General features: G+C 36.6%; 1 protein-coding gene across 1 annotated transcript in view; it reads right to left on the bottom strand.

Moving 5' to 3' along the window:
• Window positions 1-259: 259 nt before the first annotated feature.
• The window catches only part of LOC105387003 (probable G-protein coupled receptor No18), an 87,882-nt gene continuing 64,756 nt past the window's right edge, over window positions 260-23,385 (bottom strand). The window contains exons 4-5 of the mRNA XM_038111544.2: window positions 14,583-14,769; window positions 260-944 (exon numbers count right to left, since the gene is read on the bottom strand). Coding sequence (XP_037967472.1) covers window positions 366-944; window positions 14,583-14,769 — 766 coding nt within the window. The 3' untranslated portion in view covers window positions 260-365. The remainder of the gene's footprint in view (window positions 945-14,582; window positions 14,770-23,385) is intronic.

Genomic DNA, 23,385 nt, shown 5'->3' with positions numbered 1-23,385 from the left:
GCATCATATTTTTATATATGATATTTTTTTTGGGTTCTGTACCTCAAAAGGATTTAACCCTTGCCTACTAGGTTGCTTGTTCAAGTCACTGGCTCGATGTAAACACAGCATCACAGATATTTATCGCTTAGATTACGTACTAGGTACTTAAATGCCTTTTCAAAAGCTGACTAGATACATCAATTTATAAGCTAAACCGATGCGTTTGTTTCTAACAAACTAAGTAAACGTATAAATAGGTACTTATAAGTAATTAGAATACGTAATACTGTAAAAGTTATCTAACTCTATAATTTTTACAATAGTTATATTAGTACCTAAGTTCGTTGAGATTCAAAATAAGATTGATGTTATCTTGACCAACATTATCCAAACACTACTTCACGTTTATTTCTCTTACATTTCTTTATCGTGAGCCTCCAAAACGCTACCCGGAAATCGGGTGAGTAGAAAGCATAAATAAATGGATTAATCGCACTGTTGAACCAGCCGAGCCACGTCAGGATATACATGAGTACCGGGTTCACATACTTATTGGGAATAAATGGCGTTAGTAAGTAATACAAGAAGAAAGGCAGCCAGCACGCCACAAACCCCCCTACCACGAAGCTCAAAGTTTGCGCGGTCTTTGTCTCCCGCCTTAAAGACGACACTCTGTTGTTCTCCGAATGTTCTTTGACCGAATGCGTTCGGTGACGACCCGTGCTTTTGTACTTAAAGTTAGCCTTAAACGTCACTTCGTTGTTGTAGAACCGCGACTCTCGCTCCTTCCGTTTAATCTTCTTCCTGTCTTGACGGAAGCAGCACGGGCACTTCTCGCCCTGGCTGGAGCATTCGCTGTGTTGCATCGAGTTTTTCGACGTATGTTTCGACGCGCTCTGTCTCAGAGACAGCTTGTCCGAACCTGAGTCCGACTCCGTCCGTATACAGGCCAGCTTCGCTCTCTGAAACAAAAGAACTTCGGTTAGTTTTCGCCCAAACTTCGGTGTTCGGAGTTTTGTCAAGACTGTGGAGCGTTGCACAATACAAGACAAAGTTTGGTCTGTTCGGGTGAGTGAATTAAGACGGCGGGAAAAGTTTTAATCATAAAATTGAATGCGTTTTCAGTTACAGATTTGCAGTTATCAGTTTAGGTGTTCCCGTGTGGGGTGCAATTTAAGTATACAGAATGGGTGTTATCCTCGTCGTGTATATGTCGCAGGCAACTGGTTTAATCTCCTGTTTGATTGAACCACTAGCCCGTTCATTGGATGGCGCTATTCAGTTGTATGACTAAAGGACAACTCGTCAAGTCGTTGATTGTAACGTTCGACGTCTTGACTGAACGTCATTCAGCGAAGTCGTTGAATGGGATATAGTATAGCAACTTTGTAATGTCTGGTTAGGGTGAACATCACCAGACAAGAGTCAACATAAAGACTATGTTACAAAGCTCTTATCTCACAAATTAACTAAACAATAACAATAAACGTTCCTTCATATTGTTGTTCATAATTATCCAGTTTCGCCACTTTTTTTCTTTGAAACTATCCGCCCGCGGCGTAATAATAGGTAAATCCATGTTGGCACACTATTTTAACACAAATAACGCACTTTAAAGCTAATTTATTTGCAAAAAACTAACAACATAGGTCGGCTGTCCCATTTTAAAACACAGTAACAGCCATGAGACAAAATGTTCAGGAGAGCCAAAAAACGTTTTTGTACCTTCATTTCAATGCCCTGGTAAAACTATGATAGATATCTGAACAAATGTAAGCTTAAAAGAAGCGGCAGAACCTAGGCTTTATATACAATACTATTTCATTTAAATATGACTAAAATTGTTGCTGTAATGCACAAAAGAAAACACTTACTAGGTTTTATATGGTTTTCTCACCCTAAAACCGCCCTCACTGACCATTTCATAACCTAGTAAGGGCCATTATTGTGTCATTTAAGACAAGTTAAGTATATTGAAATTGCAATAATTGCGTACTAATTTAATTTTTTATATGTTTGGGATCCTTCACATATTATAAATCCAATTTTGCAGCACTTTTACACGACGGCACTATAAGTAATAGCTGAAATACGGGCATATTTTTATGTTTGTTTTTTTGTTTTATGTAAATGAATTAAATAGCCATATTCAGAAGGCTCTAACATGAAAATTATTTATGGCTGCCTTCAATTAGACAATATTTCCTAAATTTCTATCTAAAAATCAGTTTTATAACTTGTTTTTTTTTTGTTTATGCAAAATAGGGCTAGTAGAAAGGTTCTAACGAGAAAAGTCTCTATAGCTTTTATAAAGAAGACAAAATTTACTTATGTTCTACTTTTAATTCAACTCTCTAGGTTTCATTGGTGCAAAGATACAGGTTCTGAAATGTCTGATATTTTGTTCGAAAAAAGTGTTAGTAATAATGTATGCCATTTGTGACTTACTAAAATTAACGGACGAAAATTGTCCTTTGCTGACCATTTCAAAACCTAGTAAGCGCCATTGACCATTTTAAAACCTAGTAAGTCATTTTCACTTACTGTGTTTTAAAATGGTTGGTGGCTCTTACTATGTTTTGAAATGGTTTTCGTGGCATTTTTGATTTCGCAGGGTGGAGTTACTAGGTTTTTAGAAATTTTATTTTCGTTTCTAAGCGGTTTTTTGATATTCTGACAATGCAGTTTTGTGCGGAATCGCCTAAAATAATGTATAAATCAAAGACCCGTTTTTTTTAAAAGTTGGCGGTTACTGTGTTTTGAAATGGGACAGCCGAGGTGCTTTTTGTGTCAGCTGTTACCTGTTAGACGCCATATTTGTTTTATTCACCACTTGACTGATTTTAAGTCAGCTAACTAGTTGGACGTTTTGTGACGCTTGTAGAATCAACGTTCGGCCTAGTCATACAACTGAACAGCGCCATCCAATGAACGGGCTAGTGGTTCAATCAAACAGGAGATTAAACCAGTTGCCTGCGACATATATATGCTATATTTAGCCTACATCAGTAGTTACATTCACCGAAACAGCCACAGTTAAATTCAAAAGCACCTAAGTTATTTTTATAAAGTATATTTACAAAAAATCGTACCTGGTTTATTGATAAGAATTTTAGTTGTTATTATTTTTAGTTAGGTAATGCTCTTTAATGTTACATAATATGATGTGGCTACATTTTATTTAGAAGTGTATATGTGCTGTAATTTGCTCAAATGTTATCAAATGTGTTAATGTAACTATCTTTTATGTGGTCCTTAAATACCTAAATAATAATAATAAAAAAATATATTCGTACTATATTACCGAAAGATGTTAGTGTTAAAAACTGTTGACTAACGATTTCTCCTACCGACTCGACATAAAAACTGAGTGACGAGAAAAACCGACAAAACAGTCATTCCCTTTAAATCTAAATCATCACTTCACCCTCGAGAAGCATCTAAGGCCACTTGCATCTAGATTTAGTGTTAAATCTCTGTCAAATTTTATATGGATTGACGTTTCTTAAATCGAGTTTAACACTAAATCTAGATTTAATAAGTTGTTGCAAGTGGCCCTAGTCATAATACATACATATACGTAGCATAATTGAGATAGAATGCGAAACAATTTCGGAAGGCAGACCGCAAACTTCCTGTGCCTTGTTTAACGTGGCCATGCTTTGCTGCACTCCGTCTAAGTTCTAAGACTGAAGACTAACTAAACAACTAGTATTAGACTTCAGTGTTGTCTTAGTTAAGTATCTACAGACCGTCATTTCAGTTGGAATGTCCGGTATTACTTTCGTAATTATGTTGCTTGCGTATTCCGGGAAACTAAAACTTCCTGTGAATGTCAAAGTAATCGGGCAAAAGCGCTGGGCCGTTATTATTCTGAGATTTTAGCCAAGGAACTGTAGTTCCAGAAATTGGCATGCACTGGAACTAAAGTCTGTTGTTTAATCTCAGATACTAAATTGACAGATTCTGAACGGTTCGGCGATTAAGTGATGAATCGTTCTATTGGCGGGACAATTGACTGTTGATTAACCGTTCAGAATCTGTCAATTTAGTATCTGAGATTAAAAAACAGACTTTATGTCCGTCGAAAAAATTAATTACCCACCCACCTACGTATGAGGAAAAATTATAGTCTAACTTATCAGGAAAATACGTTCTTCTAAAATGGACTACATTGAGAGAAGCCTCGTTGAGAATTCTGTGAAAAGTGAAATGAAAGGCCTATCACATTGGCACGTTAAAAGGGTCGTCTTGTATTAAGTGGTTATTTGGGGATGACTTGTAAAAGGGTCAGGAGTTGACAACACCTATCTCAAGTATGTATTGTACTTATAGGTACGTTATGTACCTACTCTCCTAGTGAACTGGACAGACTCACACGTTGTAAAAACTCACACTCCGCGAAATAATACATACAAGATAGGTCTTTAGAAAAACACATGGATTCTATTAAATTTATCAAGTCCTTCTGTTTAAAAGCATATGCTATATAATTCTATCATAGCAACCATATTATTCTATCATTTTTTATCAACGCTCGAAAACTTGTATCGACAATATCACTTTCAAAATTAGTTTTAAAGTATCATCCCTATATTGTATTAACAAAGTTATTTAAAAAAACTACCTAAAGTTATGTAACAAAACTGATTAAAAGTTCTGAAATTTTGTAACTGTTCTTATTATTTTTTAGTTACTACGGACTATGTTGTCTTTATATTGTATAAATTATTATCTGATTGAGAATGTTTCATGTGCGCATGAAATAGCTGCAGCTGTCTGTGTCAACTTTATTTACTTTTTCTTTGAAATAGAGTATGGGACAGCAGCCTATATCAGAAATCGGGGGATTCTTAATTTACTCACTCACTCTTGAAGGCTCGTTGACCCAAAGTGGATCTTGGTCTTCGCTACCAAAAGACGCCACTTCTTTGATTCTTAATTTGCAAACATAAAATGTTTAAATGTATGTATGTAGGAATATAGTTATGTTAAGCATGAAAAATGCTACAAAGGATCGTTCGTTCATATTGCTGGGTATTTTCAGTAAGTATTTGCTCTAACCTTCATTAGGTTATTTGGTTAGGTAGAACGTAGGTCGGAACTGGGTAATACCTTTCTTTGCCGAATTCAATATAATCTTTCAACATGTTTTCAATGTTTCTATTAAAATGTACTCCTAATGTACTCTACTAGAAATGGCATGTTATTGGCAAATTAATAGTAGAAAATAAACGATGTTCATATTACAAATTTTGTATAAATCGAATTTGGATACATCATTTAATTTTACTGCATTGTTTGAAGTGAGTTTGAATAAATTAACGAAATATGTAATTTCCATTTTAATATGAAACTATCGGATTTTAAGCCAGATTTGATATGAAACTGAAAGCGGGATTGCTTTGGTATCATATTTATTGGAAATAGCTTCAAAATGGTTGTGATTGCGTGCTTGAAAATAATTTTAAAAGCATATTATATTCACCACTGTACAAGTCGCTGAGGAGTATATTACAGTCATATTGTATACTTAGCCCCTGTTTCACAATGTCTGGTTAGTCGCTACCTGTCGGATAAAATACATGCTGTCACTGTCAAAAAAATAATAACAGAGAGTGACAGCATGTATTTTATCCGTCAGGTAGCCACTAACCAGACATTGTGAAACAGACCCTTAATGTAGTTCTCTTGCTTAATTTTCTTTCATTCAAGAACAGAATTTTTGTTCAGTAAAATAACTTAATGACTTATATGTATATTAAGTTATTTTACTGAAGTTTTATTTACACATCAGGATTTCGACCCACAACCTCTCGAATGACCGATTGATACCGAATGAAATATGTTTATCTGTTATGCCATCACTAAAATGTACGGTGGCCTGCGCCTAAAAGTATACAGGCGGAGTTTTTAAAATAGCGATCCCTGATGATGAAGGGACCAGCTACATCTGTTATAAATCCGGGGACGTGTTGTGTGTGATGTGTGTAGCAGTGGTGTTTATGTGGATGTACTTGAGCAGCATGTGAGCTTGAGATCGCTATTTTAAAAACTCCGCCTGTATACTTTTAGGCGCAGGCCACCGTACTTTATTAATACCAGCACTGTTTTATATTCCCTCATGATTAGTGTATGAATGCAACAACTGCGCCGGAACCTAGAAATATTGCAGTCATATTTCAACACTTAAGAACATTGTGAAAATTCAGCCTTTCTACCTGAAACTTGGAGAGATCTCATCTAAAGCCTCACTAGTAATGTAACAGGCAAACCAAGTTACTCTGCTCTACCCTGCCCCCCGCCAATGTAGCGAGACAGGGCGACACAGGGGATCCCACCGAAGCCATAGGAGGCCTTATATTTAGTGAGTTAACGTGTATTTTCGTATTTACTTTTCTTTCACAAATATTTTCTGAGCTTCATCCCTCAGAATGGTAGAGAAAGTTTGTTTTTTGCTTTCGCTAATCGCCCGAACGATTTGTGATGTTTACTTTAATAAAACCTTAACTATACCTACGGGTGGGTCTAATCGAGATTTTATTACATGGCCGGTTGAAGAGAGTTTGAAGTAAATAAATGAATTTGCTAAACTAACGGAAAGTAAATAATGCGCATCTATCATGCGGGCATAGCCACATATACAATAAGTATATCGTATGTTTGATCAGCTCTAAATTATTTTTCGTTTGCTACAGAAACCCCTTATGACTCAAATTAAATGAATTTTAGCACCTAGTTTTTTTTTACTACATAACAAGTATGTAACAGTCGCTATATTATATGTAGTTTTATTTTCGTTTATTGCGAATGGATTTTTACCTATCTATACATCTAGCTAGTACTTTAGCGTAAAAGTCTAACAAAATAAAAAAATAACTTTTATTTTAAATAAATTTTATGCGCAAATAGCTATATAGTACAATACAACGTGAGGGAGGTGACAAATCCCACTTGACTACCCTTTTTACCTGTCCTTAGCCGAGAGCACAAAGTTATCCAACTGAGATTAATTACATTATTTACATTACAAACTGGTGTCAGGTCTAAGCTTTAAGGTCCACTTAAATACTTAAGCATATAAACATAAATAAGTGAAATCTGGATTGCGGCACAGTACCCCCTTTGTTTATCATCAGTAGAATTCTATTGCAAAAGAGGATAATAATATGACAATCACTAGAGGCTCCGGGTTGGTTACCGTTGTCACGGGATAAGCCAGTCAGATTAGCATCAATCGCTGACTGCCCAAAAATGTGGGCATATTTTTGGGCAGTCAAAATATTTACTAATGAAACAGAAAAAAAAAAAACACGCACTCACGCCTTGTACTAATGTACTCCCTTGCGGGGTAGGCAGAGGTGCATTGCTGCACCCACTTTTCGCCAGAGTGTTATGTTAGTCCCAATGTAATAGGGGGCGGGCCTATTGCCATTTTACGGACACATCCAAGACCCGAGAACAAATATCTGTGTTTAAACAAATATCTGCCCCAGCCGGGAATCGAACCCGGGACCATCGGCTCAGGGCCCCAAGTCTGCTAAAGAATGGCGGCACAGTTGTGTGTCGGCAGCATGGGTTTCGCACTGTAGGTATTCATTATCTGCGTTTTAGGAAACATTTATTGCATCTTTTTTAAAGAACTAACTTTAATAAACAGTAACAAGTGTTAAGTGTTTCATATTTCACTACTGGGACTCACTAACCAAGAGAAAACAGATACCTAAAGTCAGAAAACCATTCAGACGACACAGCATTGAGCCGACATTCATTAGCAGACTTGAGGCCCAGTAGTCAGGTCACTAACCACTACGCCATTCGGTCGTCTTAATGAAACAGTTAACACCATAATCCTCTGGTTTGGTAAGACCATACATTTCTACGCTTGACATTATACTCGTAGTACAGTGGCAGCACCGAGTCTCCCATTATGCATTCCTTCTGAAAGCCGCATAGCAATGTATGTAAATAGACAAACGAGCACAAAAGTCAGTGTATGGTAATGACAGGAGTTCCAGATACACACGGCAACCTCAAATGGTTGGCAGGGCACACTAACGTAGTGTATGTGTGCACACTAACGTTGTCTATGTGTGCATAAACGCAGAAATCGGTTTACACACCAGTAACAAACTACACACACACACACACACACACACAACAGCACAAACGAGTTTGCGCGTAGGCAAACGCCCGTATACCAGCTGTGACATAAAAGTATCAACCGGTAGTGTTAGTTAAATAGTTATAAAATTGAAGTGTAGCAAAATTTCACTTCTTGTGTCTATATACTTCGTAGCCCAATGGTAGAATGTTAGACTCACGAAACATAGGTCGTGAGTTCGAGTCCACTGATGGTTATTTTTATTTTTATTTTACTTTATTAAATTTTGCGTTATTTAAACGGGTCCGAACGTCACGTCACGTAAAGTTAATTTATTTGAAACTGACAAATGACTACAAGCTGCATAGCTGTCAACCATTTCTCTTCGGCAAAAATAGGTATATGATTCGTTCTTCATTTGAGAATTAAAACCATTCTACCCTCATACAATATGAATAAACGAAATTTGTTTTTAGTTTTAGTGACAATTCACCTCTGCGTCTGCATAGTGATTCACTTTGTGATTTGTCAATTTAATTAATTACTCTTCGCAGTCACTATGGAAAGTCTTAACTTAAATTAAACCATGTTCAAAAAGGCGGAGATAATTGTATTTATATGAACAAAATATTACAATTAGTGAAATTGCAAGACGTTTAACGGTAAGTAACATAGAATTGCAAATATTTTATTTGACTGTTAGAATATTTGTATTTGTATATGCTAAGTATTTGTTTTTTTTTTGTTTGCAGAGGAGAACTGTTCAATTTTATATGGGTTCACCGATACGCAGATTCGGGACAGGTAGACAGTAGTCGTCTATACGGATGCATCACCACGCCATCGAGAAATCGTAGCTGCACATAGCGCTGATCCGTTCTGCAGCACCCGTTCTACGGCCACAAAACATAATCTATCCTCTATCCCTACAATCCGTACGGGTTCACTTGCGTGCTGCTGGGTTGCGGTGTCGGAGGCCGGCGAAGAAAATTGCTCTAACCGATCAGCATCGTCGAAACAGAGTGCGTTTTGCGACTGACTATTTTAAACTTTGATTGGTGCAACAATGTTGTGATATTTAGTGATGAAAAGATTGAAAAGTCAGACAAGGATGGACGTAAGATATTATGGCGAAAAAGTGGTGAAAATTATAGTGAGGGGTTAGCTCAGTAATTTTTATTTTTCCATTTGTATAAGATTTTTGTTATTTTGTTAAATACTTATCATTATTTACAATTATGGGTAAGCCAATGTGTTAATGATGTTATTGTTACTGAGGTGAGAATATCTTATTTCTAGCTAATTAACATGTTGATTCATATAACTAATGACTTGCCTATTTACTTTAGTAAAACAGCCAGTCCATCCTTGTCTGATGTTTATTATGATTTAAAACTGCAAATTGAAAATTTTCCTTATTAATATAAACTACAACTATATGTTTTAAAACGAAAAACAACAAAAACGTAACATCCTTAATGTTTATGTAACGGCAAGAATAAATTTGGTAATTTTAACACTTAATATCTTGTTTCATTTACTTTCTGTGTTGCTTTTATTCGTATATACTACAATACTATTATTAACCATCTTAAAAATAAATTAAATTTATTAAAAAAACAAAAAAGGAATATTGTAAGTTCTGTGAGATTTGAACCACCATACCGATTCATGTAAGTCTTGTATCATACCAACTGAGCCATTCAATCTATTACATTGTCTTGCAAAATTTTGCTTCATATCATAAAAACAATGAATCATTGTCACTGGCACAACTACATGCTTACAATATCCGTGTGTGGGTTGCCCAGAACTAAATAATTACGTCGACGTCGCCGACACACACATACACTATCTGCGTTAGTGTGCCCTGCCAACCATTTAACTTTGCCGTGTGTACATGGCAGAAGTTTGCACATACATTACCTTCTTTAGTTAAGTATAGGTATTGTTGATTTTTTTATATCTATAAATCAAATTATCTTTGAATTAATGAGTTAGTATGATATGAGGGGAATGGTGCATTAAAGGAGCTCCTGAAATCACTTACATTATTGCTCCTTCTATTGTTATTATTTATCCTAAGCTCATTTCATCGCAAAGTTAAAAAAATTAAAATGTATATATGCCTGTTTTTTAAATAAATACCTAAATAATAAAAAATAGTTATAACGGGATATCACTAGTGGGAAAAGCTATTCTTTGAGTAAACCTTTCAAACTCAACCCAGTGCCAAAAATAGTATGGTGCTATTTCTGTAATGTTTTGTTCAGATCTAGTTCAAGTGTTTCCTCGCGGTGGTGATTTAAGGCTGTAGAAGGTTCTTCAGTATTGATTGAACTTATTAATTTGCTTAGTATTAAAATTAAAAGCCACACTGAAAACTCACAATACATAAACAATGTTTTCAACAAGTGAATTTTGCCAGTGATTTTGAACCAACGTGAACTAAGCTAATTTTGAAAAAAAAAACTCAAAATATAAATATTTTTACAGGAGTTGTTAATATTTTTATTAAATAAGTTACCAAATGGCAAAACTTACAACGGCAATAAATTTAATCCTTACGTGTTTTGTTAATGTCAGCTACAAACTCGTATAAGATACCGTTAGATTAAACAAATACTCAATTACACACATGTAAGTCGTAAACTCGAATTAACAATAAAACAATAATAAAGTCCTCTCAGGTTGCCTTTGTCCCGGATCGCCAGATCCCTTTGAAAATTAGCTAATTGGTTTTCAAGCATCCTGTATATACGACGACGCGACGTGTATCCCATAAAAAGGGAGCCAATTTCCACAATCAATCCTGTCCAATTATTCTTTGATCATCAATAAAAACAAATTGGGTAGCTACTTACTTGATGAAATGTTTAATCACATTCTGATATGTTTAGGAAAAGGTATTTCTTGTTTGTTACATTTTTTTTTGTGTATTTCGGTATCTATGATATCTAGATTATCTAGCTAGCTATAGCGATGTTTTATAATAATTATTAGCCTTTTTATGTATCCTACGATATTAAAAACGCGAAAGTTTGTGAATGTGTTACTCTTCCAAATAAAAAGTATTGCATGGTTTTTTTCCTGTTCATTTTCCGCCATGAAAGTGTTTTACAAAATAAAAACTTATAAATAAAACAGCACAAAAGGTGGCCTTATTGCTAAAAGCAATATCTACTAGATAACCATTGGATGTAAGAGTAAATTTACATGAGGCTACTTTTTATCCCGATGGCCACGTCGATAGTTACCTTACTACACCATGTCATTCCAGCGTCGCCCGCTAGTCTTTGATTGAAATTATAAAAAAAAGCTGAAGTGTCGATGGCGGTATAGTGCGACAAACTTATCTGTTCCGGTGAGAGCGAACTAAATTGATTCATATCTCATTATTTACTAAGGAATTATATATTGATATAGATTAGATGGGTTTATTATTATTATTTATTATTATTATTTATTTATTTATTGGAACACAATACAGAGAGTTAACAATTTAGCAATAACACAACATTAAAAAAATTATTCTGGTACAGTTAACACTCCAAAAGATATGTGTTCACAGCATGCAAGTGATACATAAAAAGAACACAAAATTAGAATTCATTAAACATGCAACCATAAAAAATATATATATAAATTAAAAAAAACACACTTATACTTAATTATAAGTGTTCGAACAATTCAAATTATATACACATTCAAAGCTGATTGAAAAGATTCATAAATTTTTAAAATTTGACAATTAATTATAGTAATAATCTAATAACATTACATCAGGGTTATAAACAATCATTCTAGTTCTCCTATAGCGGTAGAGACAAGGCGACGGTAGGTGGGATAAGAGTTCCAAAAAATATGAATATCACAGTCAGTTTTATGAATTTGATTATAAAGACGACATAATCGACGCACAGGTGAGTTATAGCCAACATTAATACGACAGGTTGAAACAAAGAATAATTGAAATCTACGACCAGATCTAGTTCTACAGTCTAATGCAATCTGGGACAAAACAACTGTATCAATTTTATTATTTATTATTTTATAAAGACAAAAAAGATCCAAACATTTTCTACGATTCTCAAGAGTAGCCATGTTGAAGTACACTAGTCTAGACCTATAGTCAGGCAGTTTATATTTAAACCCAAACCTAAAACTGAGCATTCGGAGGAGACGCCGTTGCACTGACTCTAGGCTCTGTACATGAATATCATAGAAGGGTGACCATATCACTGAACCATATTCAAGTATACTACGTACCAGGCTATTATATAGAGCAATAACACTTTGCGGTTTTTTAAATTTCTTGCTTATTCTTAGCACAAATCCTAGCATACTATAAGCTCTTTTTACTGTCCCATCTATATGCTCAGCAAATGAAAGTTTATCGTCCAATATAACACCAAGATCTCTAATACGGGACACCCTTTCCAAGGTGTGGTTATTTATTGTATAGTTATATATAACCTTATTGCGCTTGTTGGTGAAGGATATCACAAAGCACTTTTTAGCATTTAAGCTCATGCTATTGGCATGACACCAGTTATCAATGGTCAGCAAATCCGCTTGTAACTCAACACAATCCTGATCACATATAATGTCTTTGTACACTTTAAGGTCATCGGCGTAGAGCAGAAAATTACTTTTTAGTTCCTTTGTAAGATCGTTAATAAAAACAATAAAGAGCAGCGGACCCAGATTAGATCCCTGAGGTACCCCAGACGTAACCAATATTGGATTTGATGTGCAACCCTTTAATGCAACTAGTTGAGATCTCTTGGAGAGATATGAGATTAGCCAGCGGAGCAATGTACCTCGTACTCCCATTGCATAAACTTTTTGAATCAGTAATTTATGATTAACCCTATCAAACGCTTTTTTAAAATCCGTGTATATTGAATCAACTTGTACTTTATTATTAATTCTGGCACTTAAATATTCTGTGTACTCCAAGAGATTAGAAACCGCAAGAAACTTATGAAACTTATAAACGTATTGAAACCACAAGAGCGTATTACCACTACTGGCAAACTTAAAATCTTATTGAATCAAGAAATATTTCACATTTACGTGAGCTGTCACCGAAACAGATAAGTTTGTGGCACTGTACGGTTAGGTAGTTGGTTCTTCTTCTTGTCGTGTCGATATCAACTGTCTTAAACCAAGAGGAATCCCATTTAGTTAGTTACCTTATTTCTGACATGACATATATGTCAGATCCATATAAGTTAGGTCAAATTAGATAAGCGAGCGATCAAAACCAGGGATTAGTTGTTGACTTTGACACATCTGAAAAGAATTTAATATTAAGATGACGTATAATTCATGAACTAATCCCTTGTTATGATTTAAGAACGAGCCCGTGGCGGAGACACCGCGCCGCCCGCGCTCTGCTGTAGCGGTGCACGACGCGCTTTTTGTCTAGGAATGTCATGTCTGCGAGGCTTGAGTGTCAAATTTGACGTAGCTTGTTTGGATCTGACATATGATTGACAGACGAGCGACGCTGCTTATGGATTGTTGTCGTGTCAATGGCAACTGTCTTAAACCCTTTGGAACCCCATTTATATAGTTAGTTACCTTAAGTAGCCCGCGTTCTGGTTGTAGCGACTCACGTCACGCTTTGACATAGCCTGTATGGATCTGACAGATGTTTGACAGGCAAGTGATGCTGCTTAAATGCGTTGGTGGTGGTACTTTTCATCCCGGGATTCACCATTCGGCTGTAAAATTTGACGTAGCGTGTATTGATCTGACAGATGTTTGACAGGCGAGCGACGCTGCTTATAGATTGTGAATTGCTAAAATGCCGATGGTGGTACGGTAGCAGTTCTTCTTCTTCCTGTCATGTCGATATCAACTGTCTTAAACCCCACTGAGTTTCAGACAGTTGCTTAAACCCAGTGGTGTTTAAGACAGCTGATTAAACCCAGTGTGCTTTAAGACAGTTTAGATAGCTACCCAGGTTAGATAGTCATTTATCTAGTTACCTTACTGCACTTGTTGCTGGAGCTATGCAGCTGGTGGTGCCTCCGCGCCACGACGCAGGAGATGCGCGCGTACACGTACACCATGACCGCCATGGGCAGGAAGAACGAGCCCGTGGCGGAGACACCGCGCCGCCCGCGCTCTGTTGTAGCGGGGCACGACACGCTTTTTACCCCGGAATTTACCATGTCATGCCAAATTTGACGTAGATAGTATGGATCTGACAGATACTACACTTTTTTTCCCGGATTTTGTCATGTCATGTCAGCGTCACCCTTTGACAAATTTGACGTAGCGTGTATGGATCTGACATATGTTTGACAGTCGAGAAATATTACCTATATTGTATGTCATGTCAGCGTCACTCGTTTATAATTTTTGACGTAGTTTGTATGAATTTGACAGGTTTTTGACAGGCGAGCGACGCTGCTTATGGATCGTTGTCATGTCGATATAAACTGTCTTATTAAACTCAGCGGACCCCCATTTAGCTAGTTACCTTACTACACTTGTTGCTGGAGCTATGCAGCTGGTGGTGCCTCCGCGCCACGACGCAGGAGATGCGCGCGTACACGTACACCATGACCGCCATGGGCAGGAAGAACGAGCCCATGGCGGAGAAGACCACGTAGCCCGCGTTTTGGTTGTAGCGGCACACCCCGCCCTGGTTGTGGTCTGGCTCATACCTGAAACGGAAACGGGAGGGTTAAAGGCCATTGTCAAATAAAGCGCGTTGCTATGCTAGTACTTAGTACACGTCAGAGCGAGGTAAAATACCGTCAAACAGAGCGCCAGTGCTAGCAGTACGCCACGCAACGCTAGAGCGAGCGCTCTCTGTTTGACGCTATTTTACCATAGTAGTCCAACACATCTTAGGCCTGGGTCTCCTATTTTATGCTATATGCGGCGTCCGACTTTGGCGTAAACGTTTCTGTCAACGTCATATGGCCTACCTACGGCGTCTACGCGCCAACGTCGGCGTGTGAGGGAGACCGCATCAGTACATTTCTATAGTGAGCATCGTGACGCGGCCTACGGCGTGACGCTGGACGCGATCTACGGCGTAAATAGGAGACCCGGGCCTTAGCGTCATAGCGTCAAGTTAGCGCACTAGCACGCGCTATATAGTAACGCTTTCTGGTATTAGACCACAAATATTGTCGAGTCAAGTCGATAGCGTAATTCGATAGCAATTTGTACGACATCTTGATCAGCGCCTCTGTCGGTGACGTTAGAAACTAATAAAACGAATACAAACTCCAGTGACCGGTCTATCGAACTTCTATTGACTAAAGTCGACAATATTCGTGATACACACAACGGTCTTCTCCTAGCAAATCGATTACGTTAGGGTTTGTCTTCGTGGTGAAAGGATTGGTCATTCAGACTAGCGTCTGTCGCTGATTACCTGTAAATAAGGTACCTAAAGTTCATACGTTACTCGGGGACGCTCCTTTCAAACAACCCGAAAAAGCTAGGGTTCGAATCTTAGGAGGCTAGGGTTAAACCTAAACCGGAGTACGTAAACAAAAAGCCTAATTTCGTCTTAGCGTATGGCTGGCTAATTCTCTACAGTGACCATAGCTAAAACAGCTATGGTCACTGTAGAGAATTAGCCAGTCACGTACCACGGTGGCCCGAAAGTAGGCAAACTGTTAGTCGCCGACTGAGTTAGTATGTTGGTTTAGTTAGCTTCTGCATATTTGTTCATGTGCAGTTTGCTAGTTTTGCGTTGCAGCGTGTTATAGGTAGAGGGTTGGGAAATAGTTTGCACCGCAGTAATGTAGGTATATTGCGGAGTGATAGTAGCTTAGATTGAAAATATACGAACAAGATGGTGTGTCACATACAAAAACAAAGCAGAATACTGTCGGGATTTTGTTTCTGTGAAACCGAAAAGTTAAAAGTTCAACCGAATAGTTGTCAATTTCAAAATGAAGTCACAAATATTCTAACCGAATTACCTAATTCAAATTAAGACCTCAGTGGTAGAAAGTAGGGGTATGGATACTCCATCTGTGAGATCCGTGTGTGAGATGTCCCCACTTTAAAAATGTTAATGTTTTATCTGTTTGTTCTTTAGTGTCAAATAAATACATCCTATTCAAACCTGCAGGTGCAAAGGCGCAATCCTGTTCAAAGACAAGAAAACTAATCAAGGTAAAGGGAACCATCCAACCAAGGAACTAGAATTCGAATTGCTTTGGAGTCAGTTCAACCGACATTTGTAGACTTCCGTGCTGTTTCCTGCTGAAATGTTAATATACTGAACCCTCCAAGTACCTGAAGGGCTAGTACGGTGCGCGTTTAAGACGTGACAAGAGTTTTGCATCGCGCTCACTCACATCGCGCAGCCTCAAGAGCGAGCGCGACGGAGAAGTCTTGTCACGTCTTAATAGCGACCCGTGCTACAGGGCCTGCTAGAACAGTCCCAAGGAGAAGCTTTTGATAGGTAATTATGCTCGCCTTGACGTTGCTATAACAAGAACAATTCCGGGTTAGTGGGTAATCTTGGTGGTTATTATCTGTATAATTTTAAGAGTGAAGTCATAAAATTATATTATCACTATGATATTCTTATATATTATCACTATATATTATGAAGGCACAAATCCTAATTTTTGATGCATATTCTAGGTACCGTTTTTTCAGACTAACAATTATATTATAGCAAATTGTCGCTGCGCTTCAAACTCAAATGATGGCATGATTATTTAGTAGAAACTCATCATTCTGAACAACTTTCTACGACTTTTTCTCTCTACGAAAATTCATAGGTACTCCACTTACAATTATTTATTACGAATTACAAAAAGTCGTAGTTTAAAATTGGTTTCGCGTTAGGTACTAGCCTTGTTTTCATCCCCTTTTGGTTATTATTGGTTCCTACTTACTATACCACATTTGCAACACCTGTAGTGTAAGACCTTTCTAGAATTAGTCTAGCTCTAAACTAGAGTTCTAAGCTATTAGCATCTACCCCCACGCCTTATTGTGACGCTCGAATGAACTTTGTTTCAGACTATGCAGATGCACGTGGACGCCCCAATCTAAAAATATGAGTGTTATATGACTGTCTGGTCATTCCTAAGTCGATTGTATGCGATGTATTTAAAGGAAAACATCAACTAAGGGCCAGTTTTTTGATCCCTAGTTAACTCAACCATTGGTCAAAAATGGCGACCATTAGTTAAAAACCACTCAAATTTGTATGCAGCTGTCATGCTTGACAAGTGACTTTACTAATGGTTAAAGTTGACCACGGATCAAAAAACTGGCCCTTAACAATCACTCTCTTTAGAAATAAGGACTTTAAGTATGTACAATTATACCACGTGCTCTTACGGTGAAGGAAAACTTCGTGAGGAAACCTGCTCATGTAGATTCTGTATGTGTACCCTAAGTGCTCATACAAAGACCGAAGGCGATACGGCTCACGACCTCACGTGAGTGCAAATATACCTACAGCGGAAAGATTCGAAGGGAAGTCAGAGGTGACTCCCTTGCAAGTTACTGACTAGTGATTATTTATTTATTTATTTACACTTTATTGTACACAAAAATCAATTTTTACATGGAAACATTTAAAAAACATAGCTAATAATTTGCGCACAAAGGCGGACTTATTGCTAAAAAGCAATTTCTACCAGCCAACCTTTGATTGGTGGTTATCGGATGATTACAAGTAGACTATTTTAGAATTTGTAGACAGACTGTTATTTTTGTTATACAAACGACACAAATAGTCTTTATAACACCCCTTCGGTTTTATAACAACAAACCTTTATAACATAAGGAGGTTTTTCGGTGGGGGATCAATAATAGAGCAGCCTATTTAAAGGTATTTCAGCGGTTCTATAGCTATATAGTTTTTTAGAAGATTATATTTACTTGATGTAACATGTTTTTATAGATGTCCCATGTTTTAAAGAGAATTAACTTCTTATGTTTGTTACATTGAAAAATTATTCGAGGAAGTGTGTAGATAAGGCTTAAAATATTGTATGAAATTATCACTAATAAGTAGAATTCTGTATGGCTTTGAAAACGCCGGCGACTGAAACCTGAATATTTATACATCCATTATAATATGAAGCCTAAATCTAATCGGTAGATATCCAATGAGTTGGATGATTTTATCCCCGATATATTTGGATTGCAAATATGAACCGATAAACTTCTGTTCCGTTGCATGTTATTATTAGGTTTTGCAGAATAATGGAAATAGGATAGTGGGCAACTCGACTGTCAGATGTTTTCATGCTGTCAGTTCGTCTAGTACAGGTTTGATAGATTTTAGAAAACTACAAAAGTTTCCGTTTTCTCGCATACAAAGTGGCGCCTCTAGCAGAAACTATCATGAAACTTTTGACAGATAATGTAGGCAGGTGACAGAAGAAAACCAAAACTTTTTTCGTCGCAAAACCCGTACTAGAGGCCCTGAAGGCCTCTGACTAGGCGTAACGGTTGTTTTCTGGACGCTTCCATGCTTCAGACGGCACATTAAGCCGTGGGTCCCGGTTGCAGTTGGTAACGACTGCTATCGTTACCACTTGAAATTGGTCACCATTGAATGGCTGACCGTGCCATGTGTTGCTTAACTTCAATGATCAGTTAGAATCACTGAAGCTAGCTCGGCTACGGACGCTACCAGCTAACGTCACGGGTAGAAGTATGTAAGCTTAGGGATATTAAAGTTGCTTATAGAGCTTTTCTGCATATATTGATTAGAGATAGATAATATTCTACAAAGTATGTTTTATTTGAGGGCTTTATAACTACACAAACAGCACTACAAAACATCTATAACCTACCATTTTTAATATATTTTTATCTTGGCTATAATTTCTCACCTGTGTAGCTCCACAAACACTGCTCGGCTCAGCGCACCATAAGATATTAAAATTGCTATATAAGCAAAAGGAACATTCGCACTTCGCACCACACAACTACACATGGTTACATACAGGGTGTTGCAAAAAAAGGCAATTTCAAAAATATAAAAAATACATGTTATGCCATCAATAAAGTTTATGTATATATAGAATGTTCAATTTTTTTTGCCTTAGAACAAAAGACTCCTGAGTATCCCCGTTTCGGCTTACTTTAGGTACCAATTTTGCAACTTCCTGTTTAGATAGTCCTGAAATACAGAATTGCCCCCCCAGGACCGTATTTCAGTTTGTGACACATAAGACACATTACTTCCTCCTACGGCAGGTTGCTTCCTGGAAGACACAGTTAGTTCCACATAACCGAGGTATATAGGTATTTATATAGGTTTATTGTTAGGACGAAGAGACAAAGATCGTGCAAACTGCAGAATAATTCATTTCTCGGGAGGCTTTTCTTATAGAAAGAATGAAATAAAGAATATTTTTTTTATTTCTAACACACACAGAAACAATTTGATAAGAACAGGTTAAAAAGTAAAAAAAATAAAATTAGCATGAATGTTGCTCTCGGTGCCGAAATGGGTTCTAGCTCAGTACTGGTACTAGTTATTATTCACAGAATAATAACAACTTATTAAAGAAAAACGAGTCAAAAACTTTTTTATAAAAAGTCTGTAGGGTTTCTAAAAACTTTCTTAAAACTGAATAGCTAGAAAAATAACAGATTAAGTGCCAATTTCTCCATAGTCGGTTATCTAACCGACCAGCGATTGGTTATACGTCATCTCCATATAAAATTCTTGACAGATGTGTCAAAAGTCAACCACTAATACATGGTTTTGCCCTAACCGACTATGGAAATATAGTCACTTAAAGTTGTTTTTTTTTTAATCGGATATATTTCATTTCAGATTCAGGTACACTCAGACAAAGAATGGGTAAGAATAGATATGAGAGATATTCAAAGAAAAGTAATTCATTTCTTAGAAAAAACTGCACTAAAACAAAAAACAAGCTTAAGCCGGATTCCAAGAAGTATTTTTCAATAAATCTTACAAAGCAATTGTGCTTATTCTATAAAAATAACGTTTCTTTGTGTTACAATTTGATTAATATTATGTTGTTCTTCAATGTCATTATCAATTGCATGTACATTTACATTATTAAAAGCATAAACGTTTATAAATGCTTGCTTGCTTTGATGACACAAATTTGTGTATAGAATATTATAATAGTAAAATGAAAGTTATAGTGTTAATACTTCGTGAGTTTCCGGTCAACATAAATTAATTCATAATTATGTAGGTAGGTACCTACTTCATAAAACATTTTTTTTTATTTAAAAAGGAGCATGCGGAGCCGAATAACACGAAATAATTATTATTCACCTTTACTGTACCTACGTCAATGATCAATTTTGATCATCGATAACTAAACAACCAAACATCTTCGCCAAATCTCGTTCAGCAAACACTATAACTACTAAAGCAAACCTTTATCCATTTATAAGCCGACTGAAACATCGAACCCGTACCATTTCAATACTACCTTTATAAATACTACCGTATCTACCCAAAAAAAACAAAATGCGATCAGCAACTTTCGTCGTGGCACTAGCAGCGCTAATTGTCGTATGTGCGTGTGCACCTAAAGAAGACAAGAAGGAGCAAGTACCTTCTGGACTTGACATGGCTGACGTGAGGGTCCGAAGGTCCTTGGGAGGGCAGGAGAGCGACCTACTGCCAGAAGCAGGGGATGTGGATGCTTCGCCATTCGGAGAGGCTTCGCAACTGGCCGGCAGAGCCCGGGGCATTCGCGTGCTACCGGCCTTCCTCGGTTGAAGAATTTCGAAGACTTCATAGGTAATTCAGACAAAATGGCGTTCGTATAAAGGATTTTGAGATTTTAGTGGTTAAACGTTTAAATTGGTTGAGCACTGTTTGTTTTTTATTGGTTAATAAATTGGAAACAAGTGTTAGTTAGTTGGTTTCATTTTAAATTTATCACTATCTGCTCTAAATTTTGTGTTGGTTATAATCGTGATGCAATGATTTTATATAAATTAATTATTATACATATTTTATAATGTGTTAGTCGATACTATTGGAAAACTTAGGTACAATTAATGGATTAGCGACAATATTGCATTACATAACTCAATGTGCAGGCAACACCTTGCGACAGTGGGTTTAGATTTATGTCTTAGTTAATGACTTTTATACTATGTAAGATCAAACCAAAAATAATAATAATAATAATATTTAAAATAATTAATTCGTTGTTACATAATGCTCAAGGGCACAGCCAAATAAAATACAGTAGAGAAACCAGTATAAAAGTAAGTAAGGGATTTTTGTGCTTATGTGTGGGAACCTCACCATAGTCCCACTATGGCGGGTTCACTGTATGATATTATTTAAAAAAACAGTGAAATTTCACTGAAATAACTTAAAAAGCAAGAAACGCAATATTAAAATCATTACCGATAGTGATTTTATTTAAAAAAGATATGTCCTCTACAGGTAATTGTCACAGTATTAGGAAAGTGTCTAGAAGATAGTCTGCCATAAATAACTCTATTTGATACTCCCCAGTTCACACACATTTTCCATTTATTTGCATAAGTAGCGCAATGAATTATTCATTTCCTTATAACATCAACTGTATTAATTAATACCACTAACACATTTCGCACTAACTAATGGGTAGAATACCTTTGTATAGGCTGTCACAGCTTGCCTATATGTCGATAAATCTGCTAGCGCACGCAATTTCGGTAAGTGAATATTCAGTGTTCTGCCATGTCTATTAATTTATTGTCTACTAGCTGTTCCCGCGCGCTTTGCCACGCCTTAAAAAGTTTTCCCGTGGGAATTCCGGGATGAAAAGTAGCCTATGTTCTTTCCCAGGGTCTAGACCGTATGTATACCAAATTTCATTCAGATCCGTTCAGTAGTTTTGGCGTGAAAGAGTAACAGACAGACAGACAGACACAGTTACTTTCGCATTTATAATATTAATATATAATATATAATATATAATATATATATAGTTAGGATTAGGATGGTGTCGCAAGGGTGCTTTGTGATATTGGTTGGTATTTAAATAAATAGTTGATAGAAAAGCCAGGAATTAAATCTTTGCTAATATTAAGTATCATCATCCAGCCATCATTGTCTAATGCTGACTGCTGAACAGTCTGTTTGGATCTTTAATTTTATCCAGCTACTATCTATCTGGCTATCTGTTTTATTTTTATTTAACTCTTTATTGTACAAATATTACAAATAAAAGTACAAAGGGTGGAAGCATTTTCTGCCAGTCAACCCGCAGGAGGTACAGGAAAAATAGGTAATAAGGTGTACAAAAAAGAATAAAAAAAAGGAAAAGAATAGTAAACCTAAGTCACATAATATTATACCTAATTAACCTATACAAATATACCGATACATACAATATATTATACATAATATATAATAATAAATAAATAAATATTAAAAATATTTAGACAATTGTTAGACCAGCTCTTAGTAAGTGTTTGTCACCGACGCACTTAGTATTTTAAAATACCGTAGGTACTATATCTAGATACTACTTTAGCAATTGGGCTCACTCTTTCTCACGACAAACAAAATTTTGGAACACTGTAGGTACATTTTGCGAAAGGTACGTTTTGCGATAGGTGCATTATGCGAAGGGTACATTTTGCGATTGGTGCATTATGCTAACAAAAATAAAATCACCGCGGTGCATTTTGCGATAGGTACTTTATGCTCCTGAACGGACTATACCAATTGCATGCTGGTCATGGTAGTTGCGATGCTGTCTCGTTCGTTCGTTTTTTGCATTACTAGAGTAACCCCCAACCTTGCGTTTTCAGGAGCACTTTCCCGCCAAGATAGAGAGATCATGACGTGTCTTTTGTTTAGACAGATGTGAGTTCCCAACAAAGAGAATATAAGTTAATTTTGAGGCCATTATGTGTCTTCTGGAACACTCTCTTGTTTAGTCCTATCCTTGTAATTTTACCGCGCATTAAACGAGTTTATTGACGTCGATAACAGACCCGTGAAGCGGACGCTGATGTAGTAGATGAGTATATTTTAAATTACAAAAGGTCCAGCAATAACTGGTATAACACATAATTAACATTCTGTATTTAATGTAATTTTAGAATACATAAGAAACAGTCTAGGCACATTGTTAGTTAAGCGCCGGACTGATTAACTTTTTTAGTAAATTATCTGAAGATCTGCAGTGTTAAATTCAAAAATAATGGTAGGTATTTAGGCGTCACATACAGCGCCCTATTGACCTAGAACTAATACGTGAGCGATTTTGAAGATTTGTCTAGCCAGTTTGGGTCACAGTCATCTGTATGCGTCCTTTGACACATAAGAAATTGGA

Source organism: Plutella xylostella, chromosome 26, assembly GCF_932276165.1.
Source record: "Plutella xylostella chromosome 26, ilPluXylo3.1, whole genome shotgun sequence".
In the NCBI taxonomy this organism is placed as follows: domain Eukaryota; kingdom Metazoa; phylum Arthropoda; class Insecta; order Lepidoptera; family Plutellidae; genus Plutella; species Plutella xylostella.
The sequence above is the reverse complement of the archived record's forward strand: the minus strand, read 5'-3'. Positions and strand labels throughout refer to the sequence as shown.